Below are 21,821 nucleotides of genomic sequence, written 5' to 3' on the forward strand. Positions count from 1 at the left end.
TGCATCCTTGTTTTACTTTTTTAAAGCGTAATCAGTTCTACACCAAAATATACACGTTAAAAAAATAGCTCTAAGTTTGATTTATTGCTTATTTTATTAATTATGCTTCTTTGACACAACAACTGTAGTGCCTCATTTATCAGGCATTGTTGGAGAATGAGCTGTTCCGTAAATATGAATTTTTAACATAACTGAAGTTTAACCCATTTTAAACACCACAACTTTAAAAAAGAACTATTTTTTGTGATTATAAAATATACATTCATGGTAGAAAACTTGGAAAATAGAAATACAAAAGAAAGTGATAGAATCAGTTGTAATCCCACCAACCCTGGATATAGACTCTTAATATTTGGTTTATTCCACACAGTTTATTCATGTGATACCTATTTCCATACCATTCTATTTTGATAATACAGTATTACAGTATATTCTATGATCAATTTCCTATGTCATGAAAGATTCTTCAAAAGCATTTTTTGTCTGTATTCTATCATGTGATGGAAATTGATCATAGAAATCCATAATTTATTCAACTATTCTATTTTTTGTGTGTCTAGTTTGCTTTATCAGTTTTTAATGGAAATCCTTCAGAATGTAGTGTACCCTGTCTTAGTAAATTAAGCAATCCATGTATATTTTTGTTAATGATATTTCAGATGCCCTTAGTGTTATGTGTGTTATTTGTAGTCTTTCTCTTACCCCCTTTCCCCCTATCATGAGTCTATAACAGCAGCTTCTGGCTCTACTTGCTATACCTGTTAAATTATTTCATATTCAATTTTAAGTTAAGGGCCTGAGGATACCTCCTAGCATTCACATTGGGGGCCTGTATACAGGTAGTAAGTACAAAAACAGAATCAATTTGATCAATAGCTATTACAAAACCGAAGACTTAGTTTTTCCTTAAGTTTTTACTGTTGACCATTAAGCATCCTTGGTGAGTTAATTTCTTGAGGAGTAATAACATATTTGTGACAGGGAGGAGTGAAGGTAATAAGCATGTAGATTTTGTCGTGCTCCTTCAGAAAACATGTTGTGCTACTGCTCTGATAAAAGGAATTTTAGGTGTGTAACCTTTATAAAAAGTGCCTTCTCAAGGATCTTGTTTGTTTTTATCCAAGTTAGAATACATGGATGTGTAAGTATTTTAAATTGAGAAATAATTGCTTTATTATTTATTTCATGGTAACACCACTGATTATTTAGAAAAAAACCTTTACCTAGAGAAATATATTTCTCACTGTAGATTTTGAACTATGTTTTAAATCATGTATTTATTGTGTCATATTTTATATTTTTTAATTGTATATATTTTAAAATTATGTATTTAATGATTTAATATATGTTACTGCACATGATTATTTATTCTTTTTAAAATATTTTACAGCTACGACTGGTTCCAAACAGACGCTTTAGTCACCATTGTCATATATACTAAACAGAAGGTAAACACATTTTTAAGATCAGAAAAAAACAAAAAAGTAAATAATAAACGTGAGCTATGCGCAGGTGTACTTTTCTAAGAGCTCTTCTTGTATTAACTGACAGCAACTCTGTGAGGTAGACCCTTTCGTTACCCCTATCTTACAGATGAGGAAACAGAAATTAAGTAGTTTACCCAAAGTCTCACGGTAAGCGGCAGGTCTAGCACTTTGAACCCAGGCAGGCTGGCTCCATGGTATGTGCCCTTAACAACCATGCCATAGCACCTTAGGGAAAAAATAGACCAGGAAGAAGCATATTTTATGTGCTCTTCTGTGATTGTTTTTGTGTTTAAGCATGGATAACAGCAGTGAGAGTCCCCGTTTAACTTCACCATATGAACTAATTTCCTGCACTTAAATTGGAATTCAAGAGCCAGGAGAGGCTGTACTGCTGGAGCTTAGTATGCTTAAGCCACTAACGGGGTTCAGTTAATGCCCTCTGAAAACTAAAATTAAGGAGTTAATTCATTCACTAAGTGTTTATTGAATCCCTGCTTCATTTTCAACACCATCGTAGAATTCAGGAATCTAATGATGGGCCAGTTTCATAGAGACTGAACTCTCACCAGGCTTACAGTCCTGCTGGGAAATCAGATAAATAAGCAGGCAACTTATAGCATCTCCAGACACATCCTCCAGCAACTGTCAAGGTTCCCACACCTGAGGAACTGTGGAGATTTAAAGACAAGTTCTGGCAGCTAGGAATTTCTGAGAACTCATGCTACTTCTGTAGTAGCAGAACCACATCTGAGCTGGTGAGCGCCTCCTACTCCTGCAGCAGGATCTGATGGCTCCGCAGGAGTGACCAGCCTCTGCCTGAAAGAGCCAAGAGGCCCAGCGAGGCACTGCTTGTCCCGCCTTCCACTCCCTCTTGGTATTGTCTCCTAACCAAGCAGTCCTGAACCAAGAGGACAGGGCCTGGCAAGGTTGGGGTCTGTGTGCTTTCATTGGTGATATCAGTGAAGCGCAGAGGATGGATGACTAAGGGAAGGGGGAAGGTTTCTACGTGGAATAATGTATTCAGTGTATGGTGTAAACGATAGGCACCAAAATAACTTGCACCAAAGCTATGTAGAAATTAGAGACATCTAAAAATTTGTTAGTGAATTTATTATTATTATTATTTTTGATAAGCTGAGCCTAAGAGGTTGTGTTATTTGCACAGTGTCACATAATAGTGGAAAGATAAAAATGAACACAGATATCTTGGCTTCTTGTCTGATTCTAATTTTTTTTCCAAATTATTTATTCAACAAATATTTGAGCACCTACTTGGTGCTGAGCAATATTCTGAAGACAGTATTCTGCCCCTTACACTTAGAGCTTAAAGACGAGTGTGTAAAGTAGACATTAAGCATAGACAAATGCATAGTTAAAATTGTGATATATACTTTGAAGGAGAAGAACTGGGTTGTATGAGAGAGAAAAAAACAGGAATAACGTGTATTTAGCTTGTGGGTTCTGTAAATAAGTACCATATGAACTTTCACTGATCAGCTTAAAAGTATAGTAATAGGAGTTTGGTGAAAAGTTTACTTTTTAATCTTTGTCTTTTCGATTTCCATTTAAGGATATCAATTTAGACTCAGTAATAGCTGATCACCGGGATAATTCCTTTAGAGCAGAAACAGTTATCAAGGATTATTCGTATCTTATACATATTGGTAAGTACCTTATTCTGTATTCATGGAAACAACTTTTGTTTCCTTTAGGTATAGTAGTTACTGGTGTAGAGTCTCGGTACCTATAATATTTTATGTGCCATTGTCATTTTGGTTTGTCATTTTTGATCTTTTTTTTCTGTTATTTCTTTATACTAAGGAAAGTGCTAGCAAATGGCAGTACAACCTCACTTTTCCCAAGTTTAAACAATTAGGTGCGATCAAAATCAATAATCATATGAAATACTTGTTGGCCCAGCTTTGTAAGACTCTGTAACTTTACCTACAAGTAAATCTCCGGAGGCCTGCCTGTCATGTGCTTCCGCTGAGTAGACATCACCAGGCACTGTTCTATCGGCCTGTCTCTTGCCAGCCGCAAGGTTCTACTGTACCCTTCAGCTGCCTGTCCCTTCATGGGCAAAGACCTACCATACAGTTCACTTCTGTCTGTTTTGAGAGGTTACAGATCTATCAGGGGAAAGAAATCAGGACTAAAATCTAGAATCAAGGTAGCAGATTCTTAATCCATTTCTCACCCATAATGACTCTAGGAGTTCATCATTTTCTCCTTTAAAGAAGGTAATGTTATTCTAGTTAGAAAGTAGAAATGAAACAAACCAAAACAGCAAGAAGAAAACTGTATTTTAAGCACACATTCTTATGTAAAGAATGTTTCATTTACTTTTGCAAAACAGAGACTGAAATTCTCCAGGCCTCAGATGACTCGCGATTCAGCTCATGGCTTTACCATATTAATGAAGGACCTTTAGTCCTGAATTTGATTGGAGTTGATAAATGTTTTTTCTTTCCTATTTTCCCCCCACTCATTAATCAACCTCAAATCTTAAACATTTCTTCTAGAAATACATGCTACCCTACTTTTTGCTAGCATAAGATCAAATATATATTGCCTCTTAGGGAGAGTTTTAATCAAAAACTCAGATGTCTAGAAAAGTATACATTATTCATTAGCTCTGTCATGATTTTTCTTTAAGGAAGACCTCTGTGTCAGCATTTACTGTGTTTCAAATACTTCATGGCTAGTTGTGTTCACACTGTAGCTAACTGTATCTTGCACACATATAAACAACAAACAAAAATTCCACAGTCAAAAATGTGAAACTCCTGGTTGCTAATATTAGATCAGAAGGACTAAAATAATGCAGAATCTTAAGTTCCACATAACTATTAACACAGTGAACTTTAGAGCAGTTGTTTGTAAAAATACTTCTTGCATCACCCCCTTCTGGAATGTAAGTTCCGTGAGAGCAGGGATTTTTCTCTTTTACTAACTGTGATAACTGTAACACCTGGAAAGTGCATAACACGCATAGATGCCCAATAATTTTCTTTTTCAATAACTGAATGAATATTCAACTTAGAGAACAGTAAGGAAGGAAACGCTGAGCTAGACCCAGTCCCGGCCTGTATTCACACACGCACGTGCACACCCTGGAGTATGTGTGTTTCACTTGCTATCTCTCCCTGCCTTGCTCCTGTCTTGGTTTGTAGCATTGTCAATCTGGGACTGTCCTTGCACCAGTGTGGGTTATCCACCTGTGGGCAATTGAGTATTTACTCCTTAATTAATAGGGAGAGAAATGGAAAAATTGAAGACACATATTTAAGTAATTTGTCTCAAAACATTGTATACAGTAATTTGGTTGTGTTCGGTTTCTTTCTTTTGATTTCTCAGGATATGTTTGAGAGATGTGGAATGGTGCATGAAAAAACCATTTTAATGATCTTATATGGTGTTTGTAGACCATAGGAACTGAAGTTGGATCTTAACTGAAATTTTTTTTTCTCCAGCCCTAAGTCATGAGATTCAGGAAGATTTTTCTGGTAAGCTACCAAAAATAATTTATCTATGTACATATACACACACACGGGGGCGTGGATAGCATTTGTCTTATTATTCATTTGTATATTTTCATGTTGCAGACAAGGACATGATGTTTTCTATATAAGCAAGTACATTAATTTTTAAATGTACTCTTTTCCCTCTGGTTTCAGTTCCCCCCACCCCTTTTTTCTTTCCCCTTTTTCATCTCATCTCTTTTCCCTTTCCTTTTCCTCTCCTTAGAAAAAAAATTCCTGTCCCCATTCTTCCTTCCGGCCCTACTCCTGACATGCAGCTTGTAGAAATATACTTAACCACACCAGACAAATTTTTCTTAGATGTATATATTCAAATATTTAATATGGACAGAGCACATTAAATTATGACTATTTCTGCATGTAAATACACAACGTGGATTTTACACAGCTGTTTAGCAATAGAAGACTCATCAAAGAATGGTGGTTTCTTGTTTTTCGTGTTTTTCTTTAGCTTTATTGAAATATAATTGACAAAATTAGAATATATTTAAAGATTTAAAGTGTACAATGTTATGATTTGATAAAGGTATATGCTGTGAAAAGATTCACAGAATCAAATTAATTAACACATCCATCACCTCACATATTTACCTTTGTGTGTGTGTGTCTATGCATATGAACACAAGTTCTGTTGTCTTAGCAAATTTCAGGTATACAAGACAGTGTCATCAACTGTTGTCACCATGTTATATATTAGATCCTCAGACCTTATTCATCTTGTAGCTAAAAGTTGGTACCCTTTTATCAAGCTCTCTCTATTCCCCCCTCCCCCTGCCCCAACTCCTGGCACTATTTTGCTACTCTCTGTTTCTATGAGTGTGAATTTTTTTTTAATTCCACATATAAATGATACCATGCACTATTTGTCTTCTCTGTCTTATTTATTTCACTTAATATAATGCCCTCTAGATTTATCATACGTTGTCGCAAGTGGTAGGATTTCCTTCGTTTTTTAAGGCTGAATAATATTCCATTCTATATTCATATATACATGTGGTTTCTTGTTTTAAAGTACTGTCAGAGTACCTTACACCGGTTCTATACCTTCCCTTTTCTTTATACCGTAGTAAGTTCTGTAAATTGTATAAATTAAGCTCTTTAAAGTCAAGGACTTCTTATGTTTGTTAAGCTTCAAATCAGTGCTTACTGAATTGAATTTATTTGAATAATCTGTGTTTAAAAGTTGTTAAATTGCTACTGAATTATGTGTTTACAGTGAGGAAGGACAGATTGTTTCTAAAGACGAAAAGAAATATACTTTAGATCTTTAAAAGCACATTCAATTCATAAAATTTAATCAATTTTAAAAGTTTATTTTATTATTGTACTCATGTATTCTAAACTATTTTAAACATTTAAAAATAAAAAGAGAATCTAAACGATTTTTAATTATCAAAGATTGACATGCACTTTATTGGGATTCATTCTCCTGAAGCTTTTTCTATGTTTATTAGGCTCAGTATTGGTTTACTGAATTCACTCATAAGAACCCCTCAGATCCCAAGAAATGTTAAAAGAGTATAAATTAAATTTGCTTTTGTGGATCCATTCAATGGCTAATTTGTATATTTAAGTTTTTTTTTAAGCTATGTGTTAATTAGTTGCCATGGCTCTATTTGAGCTTGTATGAAAACTAGCATTATGTATTAGTTTGGCCCTTGATAAATTAATTTGAAAGAAGTTAATCTGAATCTAACATAAACTGGATTTAACACCATATAAGGCATAAACAATTTTGATGAACATGTACACAAAATTTTATTTATCTCACAAATGCTCAGTGTCATTCATATCTGATTGGGACATTTGGGTTGTTTGAGAAAGATTGGTTTAAAAGTAAAACCTTATATTTAGTATCAATGAATACAAATGCAATTTATCTTCTTTTCAGTGCGAGTTGTTGAGAATGTGGGAAAAATAGAGATTGTCCTGAAGAAAAAAGAGAATACTTCTTGGAAATGCCTTGGTCATCCCCTGGAGAATCATAATTCACTTATTCCAAAGAAAGATACAGGTAGGCTGTGCTATTATTTTGAGTCCTGGGTTAATGAAAATGTTGGGTCAGTGGCTCAGTTGTATCCGAGTTTGGAAGGCCACTTGCAGTGAGCCAAAGGGTCCTTGTATCTCTCTCTGTGGAGTTGAAAGGGACATTGTGTCTGTTATCCTTCTTTTTTTTTTTAAAGCAGAAATTAAATTTATGACTCTGCTATCTAATGTTTAGACATAACAAAGGTCATTAGGTAATGATACCTAAATGTAGAAACCCACTCAAACTCTTGTCCAACCATTCACTCCTTGAGGTTTTTTTTTTTTTTTTATAAAAGGTACAGAAACAAGTTAAGTTTATGCCTTGTAGGCACATCTAGTCTTTTTCTGTTAGAGAAGGCACATTTACTGTCTCTCTGCTTACCTAAACCAGTTTCTGAGTTTATTCCTAAAGGATGATACCATTCATTTCCTTCCTTTCTTTATTTTTTAAAGCTTTTTATGTAACTATAACATTTATAGGCAAAGGTGCATATTACAAGTGTTCTACTTGATGAATTTTCACAAAGTGAATGCACTCCATATTTTCTCTTTGAAAACTGGTAGGATTTGCCTCTTCCAAGTGTTTTGAAATTTCACTTTGATATACCTTAATGGGGGGTCTGCTTTCAACTTCTGTGCCGAGTATTCGTCCTCTTTGCTAATATTTCCATTACAGAAACTTAAGACCCTCGGGCCTGGGGAATACTGATATTTCTTCCCTCCATGGTCTGTGCTTACTTTCTAGAAATAGTCTTGCTTTAAGCCTTCTTAACCAGTTCTCTGATTATCTTGTCTTTTCTCTCTCATTTTCAATTTTGTCCTTTTCTTCTACTTTTTGGGAGATTTCTTCAGCTGTGTCTTCTAGCTCTGCTGTTGTGTTACTCATTTCTACTCTCATATTTTTAACTTTGGAGAACTCTTTAGATTTTTGTGCCTTTGTTTTAGCATCCTGTTTTCTATCTTTTGTTTTTAAGAATTATAGTGTTTGAGAGTTTTTGTCTCCCTGTGTAGCCTCTATTCCTACAGTTTGTTTATTTTGGTCCATCTTTCATATTAGATGCTTTCTTTGAATGTCTGCTGATCCTTGACCATCAGCTCATACTTCAGGGTGGAACTCTAAAAGCTGATTGGAAACTCTGTGCCTATGGGTGTGGCTTGTTGACAGTAAAATTTACTATGTGGCTGGATGGTTTCTTTGGGAAAAGTCTGATGCCAGTATTTTGTCAGAGTCTCTAGGGTAAACAGTCTTCTACCTCGCATCCAGCATTTCAGAAGTTATATGGGAAAAGAAGGCTGGGATATCTGTAAACTTAATTTCCTTTTTTTTTTTTTTGCCTAGTATACTCTATTAGTCTACTAAGGCTGCTGTGAAAAAGTACCACAGACTTGGTGGCCTAACAACAGAAAGTTATTTTCTCACAGTCTGAAGGCCAAAAGTCTGAGACTAAGGTGCTGCCAGGGTTGACTTCTCCTGAGGCCCCTCCTTGGCTTACAGATGGCTATGTTCACATGGTCTTCCGTCTGTGTCCCTATTGCCTCTTCTTATAAGGATGTCAGTCACATCGGATTAGGGACCACCCTAATGACCTCATTTTAACTTACTTTTTGAAATACGCTGTCGCCAAATATAGTCACTTTCTGGGGTACTGGGGGTTATGACTTTAACGTTGAAAATTGAGGGAGACACAGTTCAGCCTATAACATATACCCAATCTAGAGACCCTTTGTTTTGCCCTCTACGGAGAGAGCAAAATCCTGATATTTTGCTAGAATAGGAGAGAATCAGTCATGTGGCCGTGTGAAGTAGGGGAGGACTTCAGAAAGCAGGGGAGGCAGCATCTAGGCTTCTTCAATGAACTTTCTTCCAGAAAGTGGTTTTAGCTCTGCTTTCACTCTGATTCTAGATACTTGGTCCTGCCAATTTCTGAGCCTCAAAGGCTCACGTTACAGATGGGTTGATTCTTGGCTTTTTGTTTGTCTAGCTTAGGATTTAGCTTTACGGAGTCTACTGAGTCAGTTACCAGTCGTTTCTTTGCTTTGTCAGCTCCCAAACTTCTGTTGCTTTTTTATTTCTGTTCTTATTGTTCTTGCAGGCTAGGCCTTAAAAAAAACACACACACACAGAGAAAAAAAACCATCTTTGCTGTTATTTTAGGGAGGGGTTAGAAGAAACTAACTGTATATATTCAGTTTAGCATCTTTAAATATTTAAAATTATAAAAATATATTTGTGGATAGTATTTTAATTTTCAGAAAAGTATCACGTAGCTGTATTTTGAGTACATACTGTGTGTAGAAGGCTATTTTAGGTATTGTGGTACGAAACAAATAAAAGGCATCAGAAATTATTTTCCCAGGTGGAAGAAAGAACATACACAAACATGAGACTGAAGAATACTTGTACCAAGAAATAGGCCAGTAAGAGCAAGTTACATAGTGCAGACTTGAATGTATTGTAAGTTTACCTTAAGTGAACTAACAGATGCAGATGAATTTGACCTTAAATGACTCTCCATGAATGAAGGAGGTGAATATCAAGCAATGTTTTGAAAGTGGCTTTAAAAATCCCAAAAAAACTATGAAGGGCTTTCCAGGTATCATTACTGGGTACTTACTGTGCCAGACCTTTTGCAGGTGGTAGAGAAAGGAAATGTAAGCCATATGTGGGAAAATTCAAATAGAGCCATTTTCCCAGAGCAGGAGGTCTCAATTGTGTGGTATAAGGTGGGGAGAGAGAACATAGAGGAATAACTGAGTGATGTAGCAGATCAGAAGAGAATAGGTAAAAGACAGTGAAAATGAAAAGAGATATCATTAAAGTGAAATCTGTTGCGCTGAAATTATCTGACTCTCTAGTGATTGGAAAATCATAGCAAACCAAGTAAAAGCTAAGTCCTAGAAATAAATGAGACTGAGAACCCAGGCTGGCCTCCATTTGGAAATAGAACGAACATTGCTCAAGTATTCTCTTCTATAATTTCCTGAGGCTTTCCATGAGCTCTTTCATCCCTGCCATAAATTTTGGCTTGAATCATGAACCATCATAGTTCGCTTTAGCTTTCTTGTCTGAAATTAGAGCCATGCATGTATTTTTCAGTGAATTAGATTTTCCACTTTGGAAAATGACTCAGAGTTCAGGGGATTTTTTTTTTAATTTGTTTGACAGAATTAGCATAGATAATTTCTTCTTCGTCCTTTCTCTTCCTTAAATCATGACAAAAACTATAGGTTATTTTCCACACTAGCAAAGCTGAATACTTACATGATCAGAGTATTATGATTAACTTGCTGTCAGTAGCTTCAAATGTTCAGTCTATCACATGGCTCCTTGGTTTTCAAGGAGGTTTTCATGCTGGCTTCCTCTTACTGAAATTTCGTAGTTTAAAAAATAAGCATGTAAGTTGAAGACTTAGTGCACTACCTTCTCATGTCACATCTAGAATTTACTTACACAAAAGATTCAAATATAATAAAGAACATAATCAGAGAAGAGAAACTACTTCGTTTTTACATTTAATCCAGCTGTAATAGTTAGTAAATTAAATTATATGACTAGAACCAAACTACCATTTGTAACTTGGGTGCTTCCAATTATTTTCTTCTTCCCAAAGATGAATAGATGAAGATTATGAGTGAGTAGTTGTGTGTGTGTGTCTGTGTGTGTGTGATGACTAACAAACTTGTGTCTATTAAGAGTCAAAAACAATAGATAATTGGATTGCTATTTCTGTATCCAACCTAAAGTTTATTTTAATTGTGATTGCCTTTAATATGGGAACTTAGATCACCAGACAAAGGCAGTTATACAGATTTGCCAACAAACAACTCAGTAAATGAATATTGGGATACAAAATTATAAACAAGATTTAGAAAAATTGTGTCATAATTGTGGTATGTCAGCAGCTGTTTATAAACCTCTAGGTTAAATATATATAGAATCTATAACTGTCTTTACAATTCAAGTTGAGCTGTATGAAATCACTGATATTTATCTTTTAACCTAAAAAAATGGCAGTTTCTCATTATTTGAACTGTACTTTCCTCAGGGCTTCCTAACTGCTCACACCACACGCGCGCGCGTGCACACACACTGAAGTACTGTCTGTAGGTGTAAATGTGCTTGTCAGCACTCCGTGAGCAGTCACTTAATTGAGGCTTTCTGTGGAGCCTGTGATCCTGCAGGCAAGCTGTTCGCCGCCACAGTGAACCACAGCTCTTGTTGCAGGGGTAGAAAGAACTGCCCTCACCCCTCCCCTCCCCTTCCTTGCCTGCGGATCAGTGTTTCTTTGCTGCCTAAAACAAGCATTCAGAATTACTGGAAAAGAAGAAAATATTGTGGATAGCAAATAGAAACTTCATTGTGCTTTGTTCTCTTAAATTGTCTGCTCAGCCCAGCAGGTGTAAAGTTGTTTCTTGCACAGTAACTATAAGATGCTTTGGCATTTTGCTGTCTTCTTATTTCTAGCGGAATGGCCTGAATATGAAGAAACACAGAATAGATGGGGCAGGCTGTAAATGAGTAAGAAATTATTTACTATATTAAAAGGTAGAATAGAAGAAGTTTAAAAACTTAGAATTCAGGCAGTTCAGGCATTTCAGTGTATAATGTTGGCTGAATTATTAGTTATGGAACTGAGGAAAAGTGATAAGCACAGAAATGTTCAAATCTAGTGACAACCTTGCTATGATGTGGACCTCATTGTCTAAGGGCCCCATTGAATCTAGTCTTGGAGAAAGAGCTTCCTTTCTCCTAACTTAATGCTAATATTTAAGTCTATAAAATCCTCACTTTGAAAGAAGGATTCAACTCACATCAGTCTAGGTGAGGTAGTAAAAGACCTGAATACACTTTAGGTATATATGTTTTTTTAAAATAATTTTTTATGTCTTTTTTAATAAATTTATTTATTTTATTTATTTATTTTTGGCTGCATTGGGTCTTTGTTGCTGCGTCTGGGCTTTCTCTAGTTGCGGCGAGTGGGGGCCACTCTTCATTGAGGTGCACAGGCTTCTCATTGCGGTGGCTTCTCTTGTTGTGGAGCATGGGCTCTAGGCATGCAGGCTTCAGTAGTTGTGGCACACGGGCTCAGTAGTTGTGGCTCGTGGGCTCTAGAGTACAGGCTCAGTAGTTGTGGCACACGGGCTTAGCTGCTCTGTGGCATGTGGGACCTTCCCGGACCACGGCTCAAACCCGTGTCCCCTTCATTGGCAGGCGGATTACTAACCACTGTGCCACCAGGGAAGCCCACTTTAGGTATATTTTTAACAGTAATAGTTAAAACAGAAAGGAATCTATGCTTTATTGTCAATTTACTAATACTGCTTCATTAGGTTTTACCCCAGTATATGGAAAAATGTGTGCCCATACACGTTTATCATCCTAGTGTTTGAAGCTGTGTTATGAACGTATTCTTATTCATATATTCAAGAGTGTTTTGGGTGAGGATGATAAAACTATACTACTAGAGGTTAAGTGGATGTCTTACCAGAGTTAGTGAAAAGGCTGAATAATTTTTAAAAACAGCAAAATAAATGCAATTATATAATACTTTTAAAAGTATATAATAACTAAAACTTTGTTGTTTCTTCAGCATAGGAAGGTATTCTAGTGACTTCATGGGTTTGAGTTATTTTATCCATAGTCAAAAATGTTAGATATTTGTACAGTTCTTGAAAATAGTTTGTTCTCAAGTGTTCTGCAGACCTCTGCTCTACCAGCTGAGCTATGGAAGTCTCCGCTTGTTCTCAGGGGTTCTGAACATCATCCCTGCACACAAGTTCATTGCTCATCAAGGTCACTGTCTTGGCAGAAACAGCCAGCCAGCAAGGCTAAATCAGGCTGACCCCTGCTGTATGAACTGTGACAGATTCTGTAAAGGAAAAACTCAGATTTTTCTTTCCTGTGTAGGAAGAAAACTCCCTCCCTCCCTACTGTCTTTCTCTCCTATGTGTCTCCTTTACTGTTCACACAGAACGCTTCACTTCTGACACTTCTGGTCCCAAATACGTGGAGATTTTCCTCCACAGCAAGCAGTTCTTTGCAGTACCAGCTGGTGTCTTACAAGTTAACTCAGTTCTGACACTGTCTACCTGGAGACACCATCGGATCCCACAGGTTAAGGGCTCAGTCCCACGTGATCCCTCCCCCCGTCCCCCAACACATACACACCTCAGATGCCAGTGGCAAGCCCAGGTTACCACCTGTCCTTCTGACCAACTGGCTATAGATGGGAGGTTCCAAAGACACCTTCCCTGGGCTTGATCAATTTGCTAGAGTAGATCACATATGATAAAGGATACAGATGAATATCCAGATGGAAGAGATGCAGAAGGTGAGAGAAGGTCTGGGAGGGTCCTGAGCACAGGAACGTCTGTCCGTGGGGAGTTGAGGTCTGTCACCCTCCCAGTGTTGATGTGTTTGCCCACCTGGAAGCTCTTTAAATCCCCTGCTATTGGGATTTTATGGAGGTTCCTCATGTAGGCATGATCAGTTATTAACTTCAGTTCCAGCCCCTCTCCCCTCTCCAGAGGGTGGGACGTGGGGCTGGAAATTCCAAACTTCTATCATAGCTGCGTCTTTCTGGTGACCGACGCTCATCCAGGAGCCCACCCAGAGTCACCTCATGAGAACAAAAATGTTCCTGGTTCTCTTATTACATAGGAATTTACAAGGGTATTAGGAATCCCGTGTTAGAGATGAGGGTCAAAGACAAATACAGTGGTTCCCCCTTTATTTGTGGTGTTGCTTTCTGAGGTTTCACTTACCACAGTCAATCGTGGTCCAGAAATATTAAATGAAAAATACCAAAAATAAACAATTCATAAGTTTTAAATTGTGCACCGTTCTGAGTAGTGTGATGAAATCTCAAGGCATCCCGCTGGGGACGTGAATCATCCCTTTGTCCAGCACATCCCACCGGTTAGTCACTTGGTAGCCTTCCGGGTTATCAGATCAGCTCTCGCAGGATCACAGTGCTTGTGTTCAGGTCACCCTTATTTTACTTAGTTATGGCCCCAAAGCGCAAGGGAGGTGATGCTGGCAATTCCAGTATGCCAAAGAGAAGCCGTAAAGTGCTTCCTTTAAGTGAAAGTTCTTGTCTTAACAAGGAAAGGAAAAAAAAAATCAAATTATGAGGTTGTTCTACATCATGTTCTACCATGAGAACAAATCTTCTCTGTGAAATTGTAAGAAGGAAGAAGGAATCCGTGCTAGTTTTGCTGTTGTACTTTAAACTGCAAAAGTTACTGCCACAGTTCATGATAAGTACTTAGTTAAGGTGAAAACGGCATTAACTTTGTACAGTAAGATATTTTGAGGGAGACAGACCACATTCACATAACTTTTATTATGGCATATTGTTATAATTGTTCTATTTTATTATCAGTTATTGTTGTTAATCTCTTACTGTGCCTAACTTATAAATTACAACTGTATAATATGTACATATATATAGGAAAAACCCAGAAGTTTCAGACGTCCACTGGGGGCCTTGGGATGTATCCCCCATGGATAAGGGGGAGCTACGGTGTAAAGGACAAGAGATGCTCCTACTGTTCTTATCACTTAGGATATTATAAGAGTTTTAGGAGCTCTGTGCCAGGAACCGGGGGCAGAGGCCAATATATAGATTTTCTCTTATCTCACAGCCCAGCCCCTGGTCTCTGGCCGTGAACCATTTATATCAAATGATACACAGCTAAGAAGAAACCGGCGCTTTACTAGAATCTCATTCAGTCATTAATAGCTCTCCAGTCCATCACCACATCGTATGAAAAATGTCTCCCAGGGCAAGGCCCCTCAGGTGTGCAGACTTTCTATTCAACCTTAATAGGTTCCAGAAACCAGAGTGGTCTCAGCAGCATATGGCTTCACCCTTTCAGGCATCTGATAAAATTGAGTTCAGAGACAATATCATGTCTTGCTCTGAGCCTCTTCCAAGGTGTTAATGTAATATTGGATTTCCCTCCTTACATAACCCAGTTTCTAAATGGAATGTCTATTGAATTGAATGGCTGTAGGTTGTGGGTTTTTCTGCGTGGACATATCTAGGTATGTATATCAATATATTTTTAAATATTGTAGATGTTAGTATTGATGTTTGGGGTTATTTATTTTCCATTGGAGCATTTTTTAAGTGTGTAGTTCCACTAACTGGTTGCCCTATGTTGGTTCAGGAAGATCTTAGAGGAAGACATGAGTAAAGGTAGATTGCAAATTAGGAGGTAAATAAATCATACAGGTTTCCCCACTATCCAAAAGCAGAGCCTTCCTGTGGAATCTTTCGTAAGTGGAAATGGTGTAAAGGGAAGAAGCAGTTACCCTAGGACACATCTAGCTCACGGATGCACAAGGTAAACTGAGACAAAGTGCAAATGCTCACAGGCACAGTTCAAAGTCATGGCGGCTTGATGCCGAGATGCTGAGTGTAGTTCCCGGGGAAGGAGCTTGGGGTGCTACTCTCTCTGCTCGGGGTGCACGCTGCCTCCATAACAGCTCACTGCAAAACAAACGCTGAATGCTATTTTCCCTTTTGACCGTTTTTCATAAGTGAAAATCCTCTTTGGATTTCTTTCAGTTAGGAAAAACAGGTGCTAATGTAGATTTTTCGTAAAAGATAAGTGGCGTAAAGGGAAATTTCGAAAAGGCGGGGGACACCTGTATTTAGGTAATTGAAAGTAGTAAAAAGTGCTAAGAAAACCTGTGGTTGATCAGAACTGTAGGAATTGGGGATGTTGAAGAAGAGATGTACCTGGGATGGATGGTGACTTGCTGAACTGGTTCCCTAATTTGGACATTAAATAGTTAGTAGGGAGTTGTAAAGGGTGGAGGGGTAATCTATAAACATTTATGCTTGAACCGATGTAGTCGAAATAAGGAGGAAGATGCTAAAGAACGATGTACTGTTCTAGAACGATGATTCTCAAACTCTTTGAACAAGGCCTATGAGTTGGGGCGAGAAACTCTCATAACTTGTTGCCCCATCCACATCTTCTCAAGCGACTCTGTGATCTTGGGCAAGCCGTTTAACTTCGGTAAGCCCCTGCTTCCAGCAGGGAAAATGAGAGTGGATAGGTGCTTTAAAAGTGTACTAGGGGGAATTCCGGTGGTTAGGACTCTGCACTTCCACTGCAGCGGGCACAGATTCCATCCCTGGTGTGGGAACCGAGGTCCCGCATGCCGTGTAGTATGGCCAGAAAAACAGAAAGTGTACTAGGAGCAGGAAGGAGCTGAAGGACAGGTTGAAGGCAGTATGGACTCCCAGTCCAGTGCTCTCTTCCACGTCTCTCTCCCACTGAGCTTTGTCTTTATTTTAGCCTGTGAAAGTCTACTCTTTAGAAGGAAAGCTATAGTTTCTTTTCAACAGGAAGAAAAAAGGATACCCAAATTATCATATTATCGTCAGCATTTCAGTGTTATGCTGAATGTCTCAATATTATATGTATGTTATTAAAAGAAGTTAATGTGGGATTAACAGATACACACCACTGTATATAAAATAGGTAAACATCAAGGACCTCTACTACATAGCATAGGGAAATATATTCAATATCGTGTAATAATCTATAATGGAAAAGAACCTGAAAAAGAATGTGTGTTTGAGTGTGTGTGTGTGTGTGTGTGTGTGTGTGTGTGTGTGTGTATATATATATATATATATATATATATAACTGAATCACTTTGCTATACGCCTGAAATATTGAAGATCAACTATACTTCAATAAAAAAATAAAGATTAAAAAAAAAGAAGTGAGGTTTCTGGGCAGACAGTTTTCTGTCTTATGTTTTTGTTTCACCATCTCATATTTATTTTCAATTTCTCATTTTCTTGTATAATTATGCTTATAAAACCAGAAACCTGACACTTCAATACAGGCATTATCCAGACTGAAGTCGTCAGTGCATCTGCTTTATACTCCTTTTCCCCCATTTTTCAGGTCCATGCCTGTGATACTTCTCAGTGCAACTGAAAGACGAAAACATTCTTAAGTTTTCCGTAAGACTTTTAGAACCTATTGTTAGCACGTCCTTGTGAAATTATGGCAGTTTTATTATTTTATCGGTAAGATGTTGAAATTATCTCAGTGGTGTTAAATAGCAGGAATACTGTGTTAATTCTCTAACAAGGAAAGCCAGTCAGTCACTGGAACCCAGAGTTTCCTTGTGTTTTAAATATAGTCAAAGAGGTGCATACTTACTCTAGCAAACCCTTTCTGGTAAAGGCTAGAGGTGAAACTGTCAGGAGGGGCACCTGCCCTGGACTCCGTGCTTAGAGGAAAACACAAGGCCTCTCTTCCAGCCGCACGGCTCCCACAGGATGAGGAGTGTGCAAGGTGAAGAATTATCCACCTGGAGTCCAGGCGCTTTCCTTCACCACTGCCCTCCAGGTATCTGGAACCCCAGAATTCCCTGCCCAAATGGCCCCAAATCCGCTTCTATCCAGGAAGTGGCTAAGGCTGTTTATGCAGAGAGCAAGTAGATGAGCCTTAACATATGGGCTGGTGCACCTACACCTGCACAAGGCTCCACTCAGGGTCAGACGGTGGGGCTGAGAAGAGGGGCGTCAGGCCATAGGCAGTCAAGGGGGTGCTGCTGTCACCCCTCCGCCATCTTCCTGTATGGAACTCTGAGGAGCTGAAGAATCCTGAATTCGAACCTAGCCTTCTAGGTCATTATGAAAGTCTATTTCAAGGTGTAGCGTAGAACATATTTTATTTAGCAGTTATTTGTCTGATTTATAACTTTCACATATTTAGACATATAGATGGGGGTCTCATATTGTATTACCACTCCGGGTCCCAGGAAGGTCTAGAGGAAGGGATAAGGAGATCGTTTGAACCTTCATTTCTTCTTGGGGATGAGCCTAGGTCCTCTGATCCTTCGTCGGTCCAGTACTGGATTAGGCCTTCCGGGATGACTCTGGGGCGGTACCCTTAGCTGTAATCTGGTCTAAGCTTTGCCCTGGCAACGATGCACTCTAAATTATGTGCATACCGAGCTACCATGGTGACAGATGGAAAGATTTAGTGACCAGGTTCTTTGGGAGCAGAAGGGACAAGGGAAGAAAAGAATTGGATGAAACTGTGGCCAAAATGATTTCTTAGGATTCTATGTGAATTTTAGTTTTCCACTAACCATTCATTATTTGATGTAGGACCTTCACATCCTAAGGTCTGGAGTAAATCTTTCTGCACCTACTTAAATATTTTTAGGTTAAAAAAAAGAGCATAGGGGCTTCCCTGGTGGCGCAGTGGTTGAGAGTCCGCCTGCCGATGCAGGGGACACGGGTTTGTGCCCTGGTCCAGGAAGATCCCACATGCCACGGAGCAGCTGGGCCCATGAGCCATGGCCGCCAAGCCTGTGCATCTGGAGCCTGTGCTCCGCAACGGGAGAGGCCACAACAGTGAGAGGCCTGTGTACGGCAAAAAAAAGAGCATAATTAGGATAATAAGATGCTTTATTAGGATTAATTCCTGACATCTCTGTAAATGCTATTTTATAAAAGAGAGGAAATTATGAAACAAAGTCTACTCTGGCATGCTGTTTACATCCGAAAGAAAATTTACAAGTGAAAATGTTCATGCTTTCAGAACTTCTGTAACAAGATCTTCCAATCCAAGTGGTATTATTTTGCTCTGTATACAAATAATATTTCCTGAGCTTAGGGTATTAATTTCAAATATTTCCCCTATTTATAGAAATACTTGATTCCTTTCGTTTATTTGTATTTTAGTACCACAAACTTGGCATCTTCAGTTTTTCACTTAAATTAATTTTCCAGATAATCAGAACTTACACCCTTAAACCTAAGTTTATTTTTTGTTTTAATCATTTTTTGACCATTGAAATGTTCTATAATTCATATACATATGAATTTTGTTTGTGTATATATAATACACATACAGAGACACAAGAATGTATTTTTCCTGCCTTTATCAAAGAAATATTTCTAAGTTATTGAATAGTGCTGGTATTGTTAAACCTTAAATATTTGAGTTTCAGGACTTTTCCATTCTGTAAGAAAAGAATTTAGAATGAGCTTTGTTGATTATCAAATATCTTTCACATCTACAGTTTAATTATATAGCTGTTATAGGCTTAAAGGATGGAATTACTTTAAAAAGTAAATTTAAGAAGAAATAAACTAGACTTTAATTTCTTAGGCTATAATGGTTTTAACATGCTATAACAACAGACATGAGGAAATAACACTCATTTTATAGAGCTTATTTTTCAAATTACAGAAGTACTTACAGGTTTTAGAAAATGGATATCACAGGAAATAAAATGGAGAAAACTAACACTATAAGACTTTCAAAATACTGACGAATTTTTTAAACGTCACAGGCCTGTTAGTGAAACTCAAGCTCACTAAAGAGCGAAAGCTGAGCCTGTGTTTTTGCGTGGTAGGTCTGAGAGTACTGCTTATTTAATTTATTCCTCACTAAGAGAAAATGAATCACTTTCTAGGTTTGTACTACAGAAAGTGCCAGTTAATTTCCAAGGAAGATGTGACTCATGATACGAAGCTTTTCTGCTTGATGCTGCCGCCAAGCACACATCTTCAGGTGCCAACTGGGCTACATGTTTACTTCAAGCTAACTATCACAGGTAAGGCAAGCAGAGGCTTTGCGGAAACATTTTCTTCTTTTATAAGCAGTTCGGAATCAGTACTAATCTCTCGAGGAAGCGCCCATTTAGGTTATAAATAAAATGTTTCTGGGCAGCTAGACTTAGTGATAGCCAGATTCTAGGTTTGTGGATGCAGTGATCCTACATGTGGGAACTATAGCTGTGCTGCATCACTGTATGAACAAAGAAATTATCACTAGTCATAGAGGTAGTGCCACCAGCATTGTAATTTATTACTAACAAAGCCTTAAAGGAAAGAGGTGAGGGAGCACACAAATGGTCTTCCGTGAAGACAACTGCCAGGAACACACACTAACGTCTCTTATTTAACTACTTACGGGTCTGTCATTTATGAAGTTGAATTTATAAAACTGAAAACGAGTGGATGATTATAAATGATTTCCTTGCATGTGCCACTAGTATTAGAAGCTCTGTAAACATACTCCTAACTGTGTAAATTCTTTTCCCCTCATTTTCGTCCTGAAATTACCTCATTCACTTGTTTTACATACCTTTCTTAGCGATGTCTGACATCTTCTTAGTCTTTTGAAACTGCAGAAGATAACACTCCTAGCCTTTCCAGCAATCAGCCTCACGGACTACCAGCCAGGATTTGGTGACTGTGGTTTATTATGATGACACTGTTCAGTTTTTCTCTTCATCATCACTAATGCCAAGTTATCATTCAATAGCTGGTATCTTCCCCAGTGTGGTTGTTGTCAATGTATTATGATTTACATGTAGATTAATTTTTGTATATGTGATGGAACCATGTATAAAATTTTGGTCTTTCAAATATGTGGTGACTCCTCTTTCTTTGGAATTTGGCTGGCTAAAGTATGACTTCTTATTAATTTTACCCTGTTTTTTATTATTATATTCTTAGAAGTAGTTGGATTAACATTCCTCTCAGTTACCAAAGTAATATATAAAATATTAAATTGTTAAAACAATTCAAAATATATAAAGTAAAAAGTGAAATTCTTCCCTTCCTGGAACGCAAATGATCCCACTGGCCATTGGTATCCATTGTTAAAAATTTGGTATATGGGGACTTCCCTGGTGATCCAGTGGTTAAGACTGCATGCTTCCACTTCAGGGGGCACGGGTTTGATCCCTGATCGGAGAACTAAGATCTCACATGCCGTGTGGTGAGGCCAAAAATAAATAAATAAAATAAAATAAAATAAAATCTTTTAAAAATTTGGTATATAATTAAAATTATTATGTAAATACCTTCTCGCATCTCTGTATAAACTTTTAATGCCATTTTTGTTGTAGCCTATTACAAAGCTTACATGTTGATGGTGTAGATGGTTGTCTAAGTTTATTAACATAAAACCCCATCACCTTATGCCATGCTTAATAAAAACAGATTATTTATATTATGGGTAGATTACTGATTTGTTAACATTATCTCAGCACACATAGGTTTAGGGTATATATACATGTACTACATACATATAGAACGTAGGATTAAGTTCACATTAAGTGTACAGTTTTAAATATATACTGATAGCATCATAAAATTTGTATGCTTCATCTTCATTTAGATTTTTAGATTTGAATTTCTTTGTTGTGACTTTTTCCAGGTACTGAAATTGTGAAGCCGTATACACCCGTATCTGATTCCTTATTCTCAGAGTTCAAGGAACCAGTTCTTCCCAACAATAAATACATCTACTTTTTGATCAAAATCTACCCTGCTGGACTCTTCACACCAGAGCTTGATCATCTTCAGATTGGTTAGTATATATATTTTTTAACCTAGATTGTGTTCTGGATTGGATCACATGTTACAGTTTCTTTTAGTTATTTCCCGGTGGGAGTCTGTCAGATATCTTCAACTCATCATGTCTGCAGCCAAAGTCGTGTTCTCTTAGTCCCACCAACCTATCCTTGCTTCCATATCCCTCATCTGTTATTTGCAGCATCACTGTTCATCCTCGACCCAATCTGGAGACTCGAGTCATCGCTGCATCTTCCCATTTTCTCCCTCCTAATCCAGTCAGTCACTAAGTTTTATTGAGTCTACCGCTCAGTGACTTTTTAATCTTTCTTTTCTATCCCTTCTGCCACCTTCTTAGATCAAGCCTTCATCATTTCTCTCTTAATCTGTAATTGGTCTCTCTC

The 21,821-nt window shown here is 37.6% G+C and overlaps 1 protein-coding gene across 2 annotated transcripts in view; it reads left to right on the plus strand.

Moving 5' to 3' along the window:
- The window catches only part of LOC307195037 (cytochrome b5 reductase 4), an 82,227-nt gene that overhangs the window by 44,572 nt on the left and 15,834 nt on the right, over positions 1 to 21,821 (plus strand). For both annotated transcript variants that reach the window (XM_079938665.1, XM_079938666.1), the window contains 6 exons: positions 1,391 to 1,448; positions 3,058 to 3,151; positions 4,961 to 4,993; positions 6,921 to 7,043; positions 19,527 to 19,667; positions 21,281 to 21,433. In XM_079938665.1, the coding sequence (XP_079794791.1) occupies positions 1,391 to 1,448; positions 3,058 to 3,151; positions 4,961 to 4,993; positions 6,921 to 7,043; positions 19,527 to 19,667; positions 21,281 to 21,433 (602 nt within the window). The remainder of the gene's footprint in view (positions 1 to 1,390; positions 1,449 to 3,057; positions 3,152 to 4,960; positions 4,994 to 6,920; positions 7,044 to 19,526; positions 19,668 to 21,280; positions 21,434 to 21,821) is intronic.

This window comes from Stenella coeruleoalba, assembly GCF_951394435.1.
Source record: "Stenella coeruleoalba genome assembly, chromosome: 12".
NCBI classification, from domain to species: domain Eukaryota; kingdom Metazoa; phylum Chordata; class Mammalia; order Artiodactyla; family Delphinidae; genus Stenella; species Stenella coeruleoalba.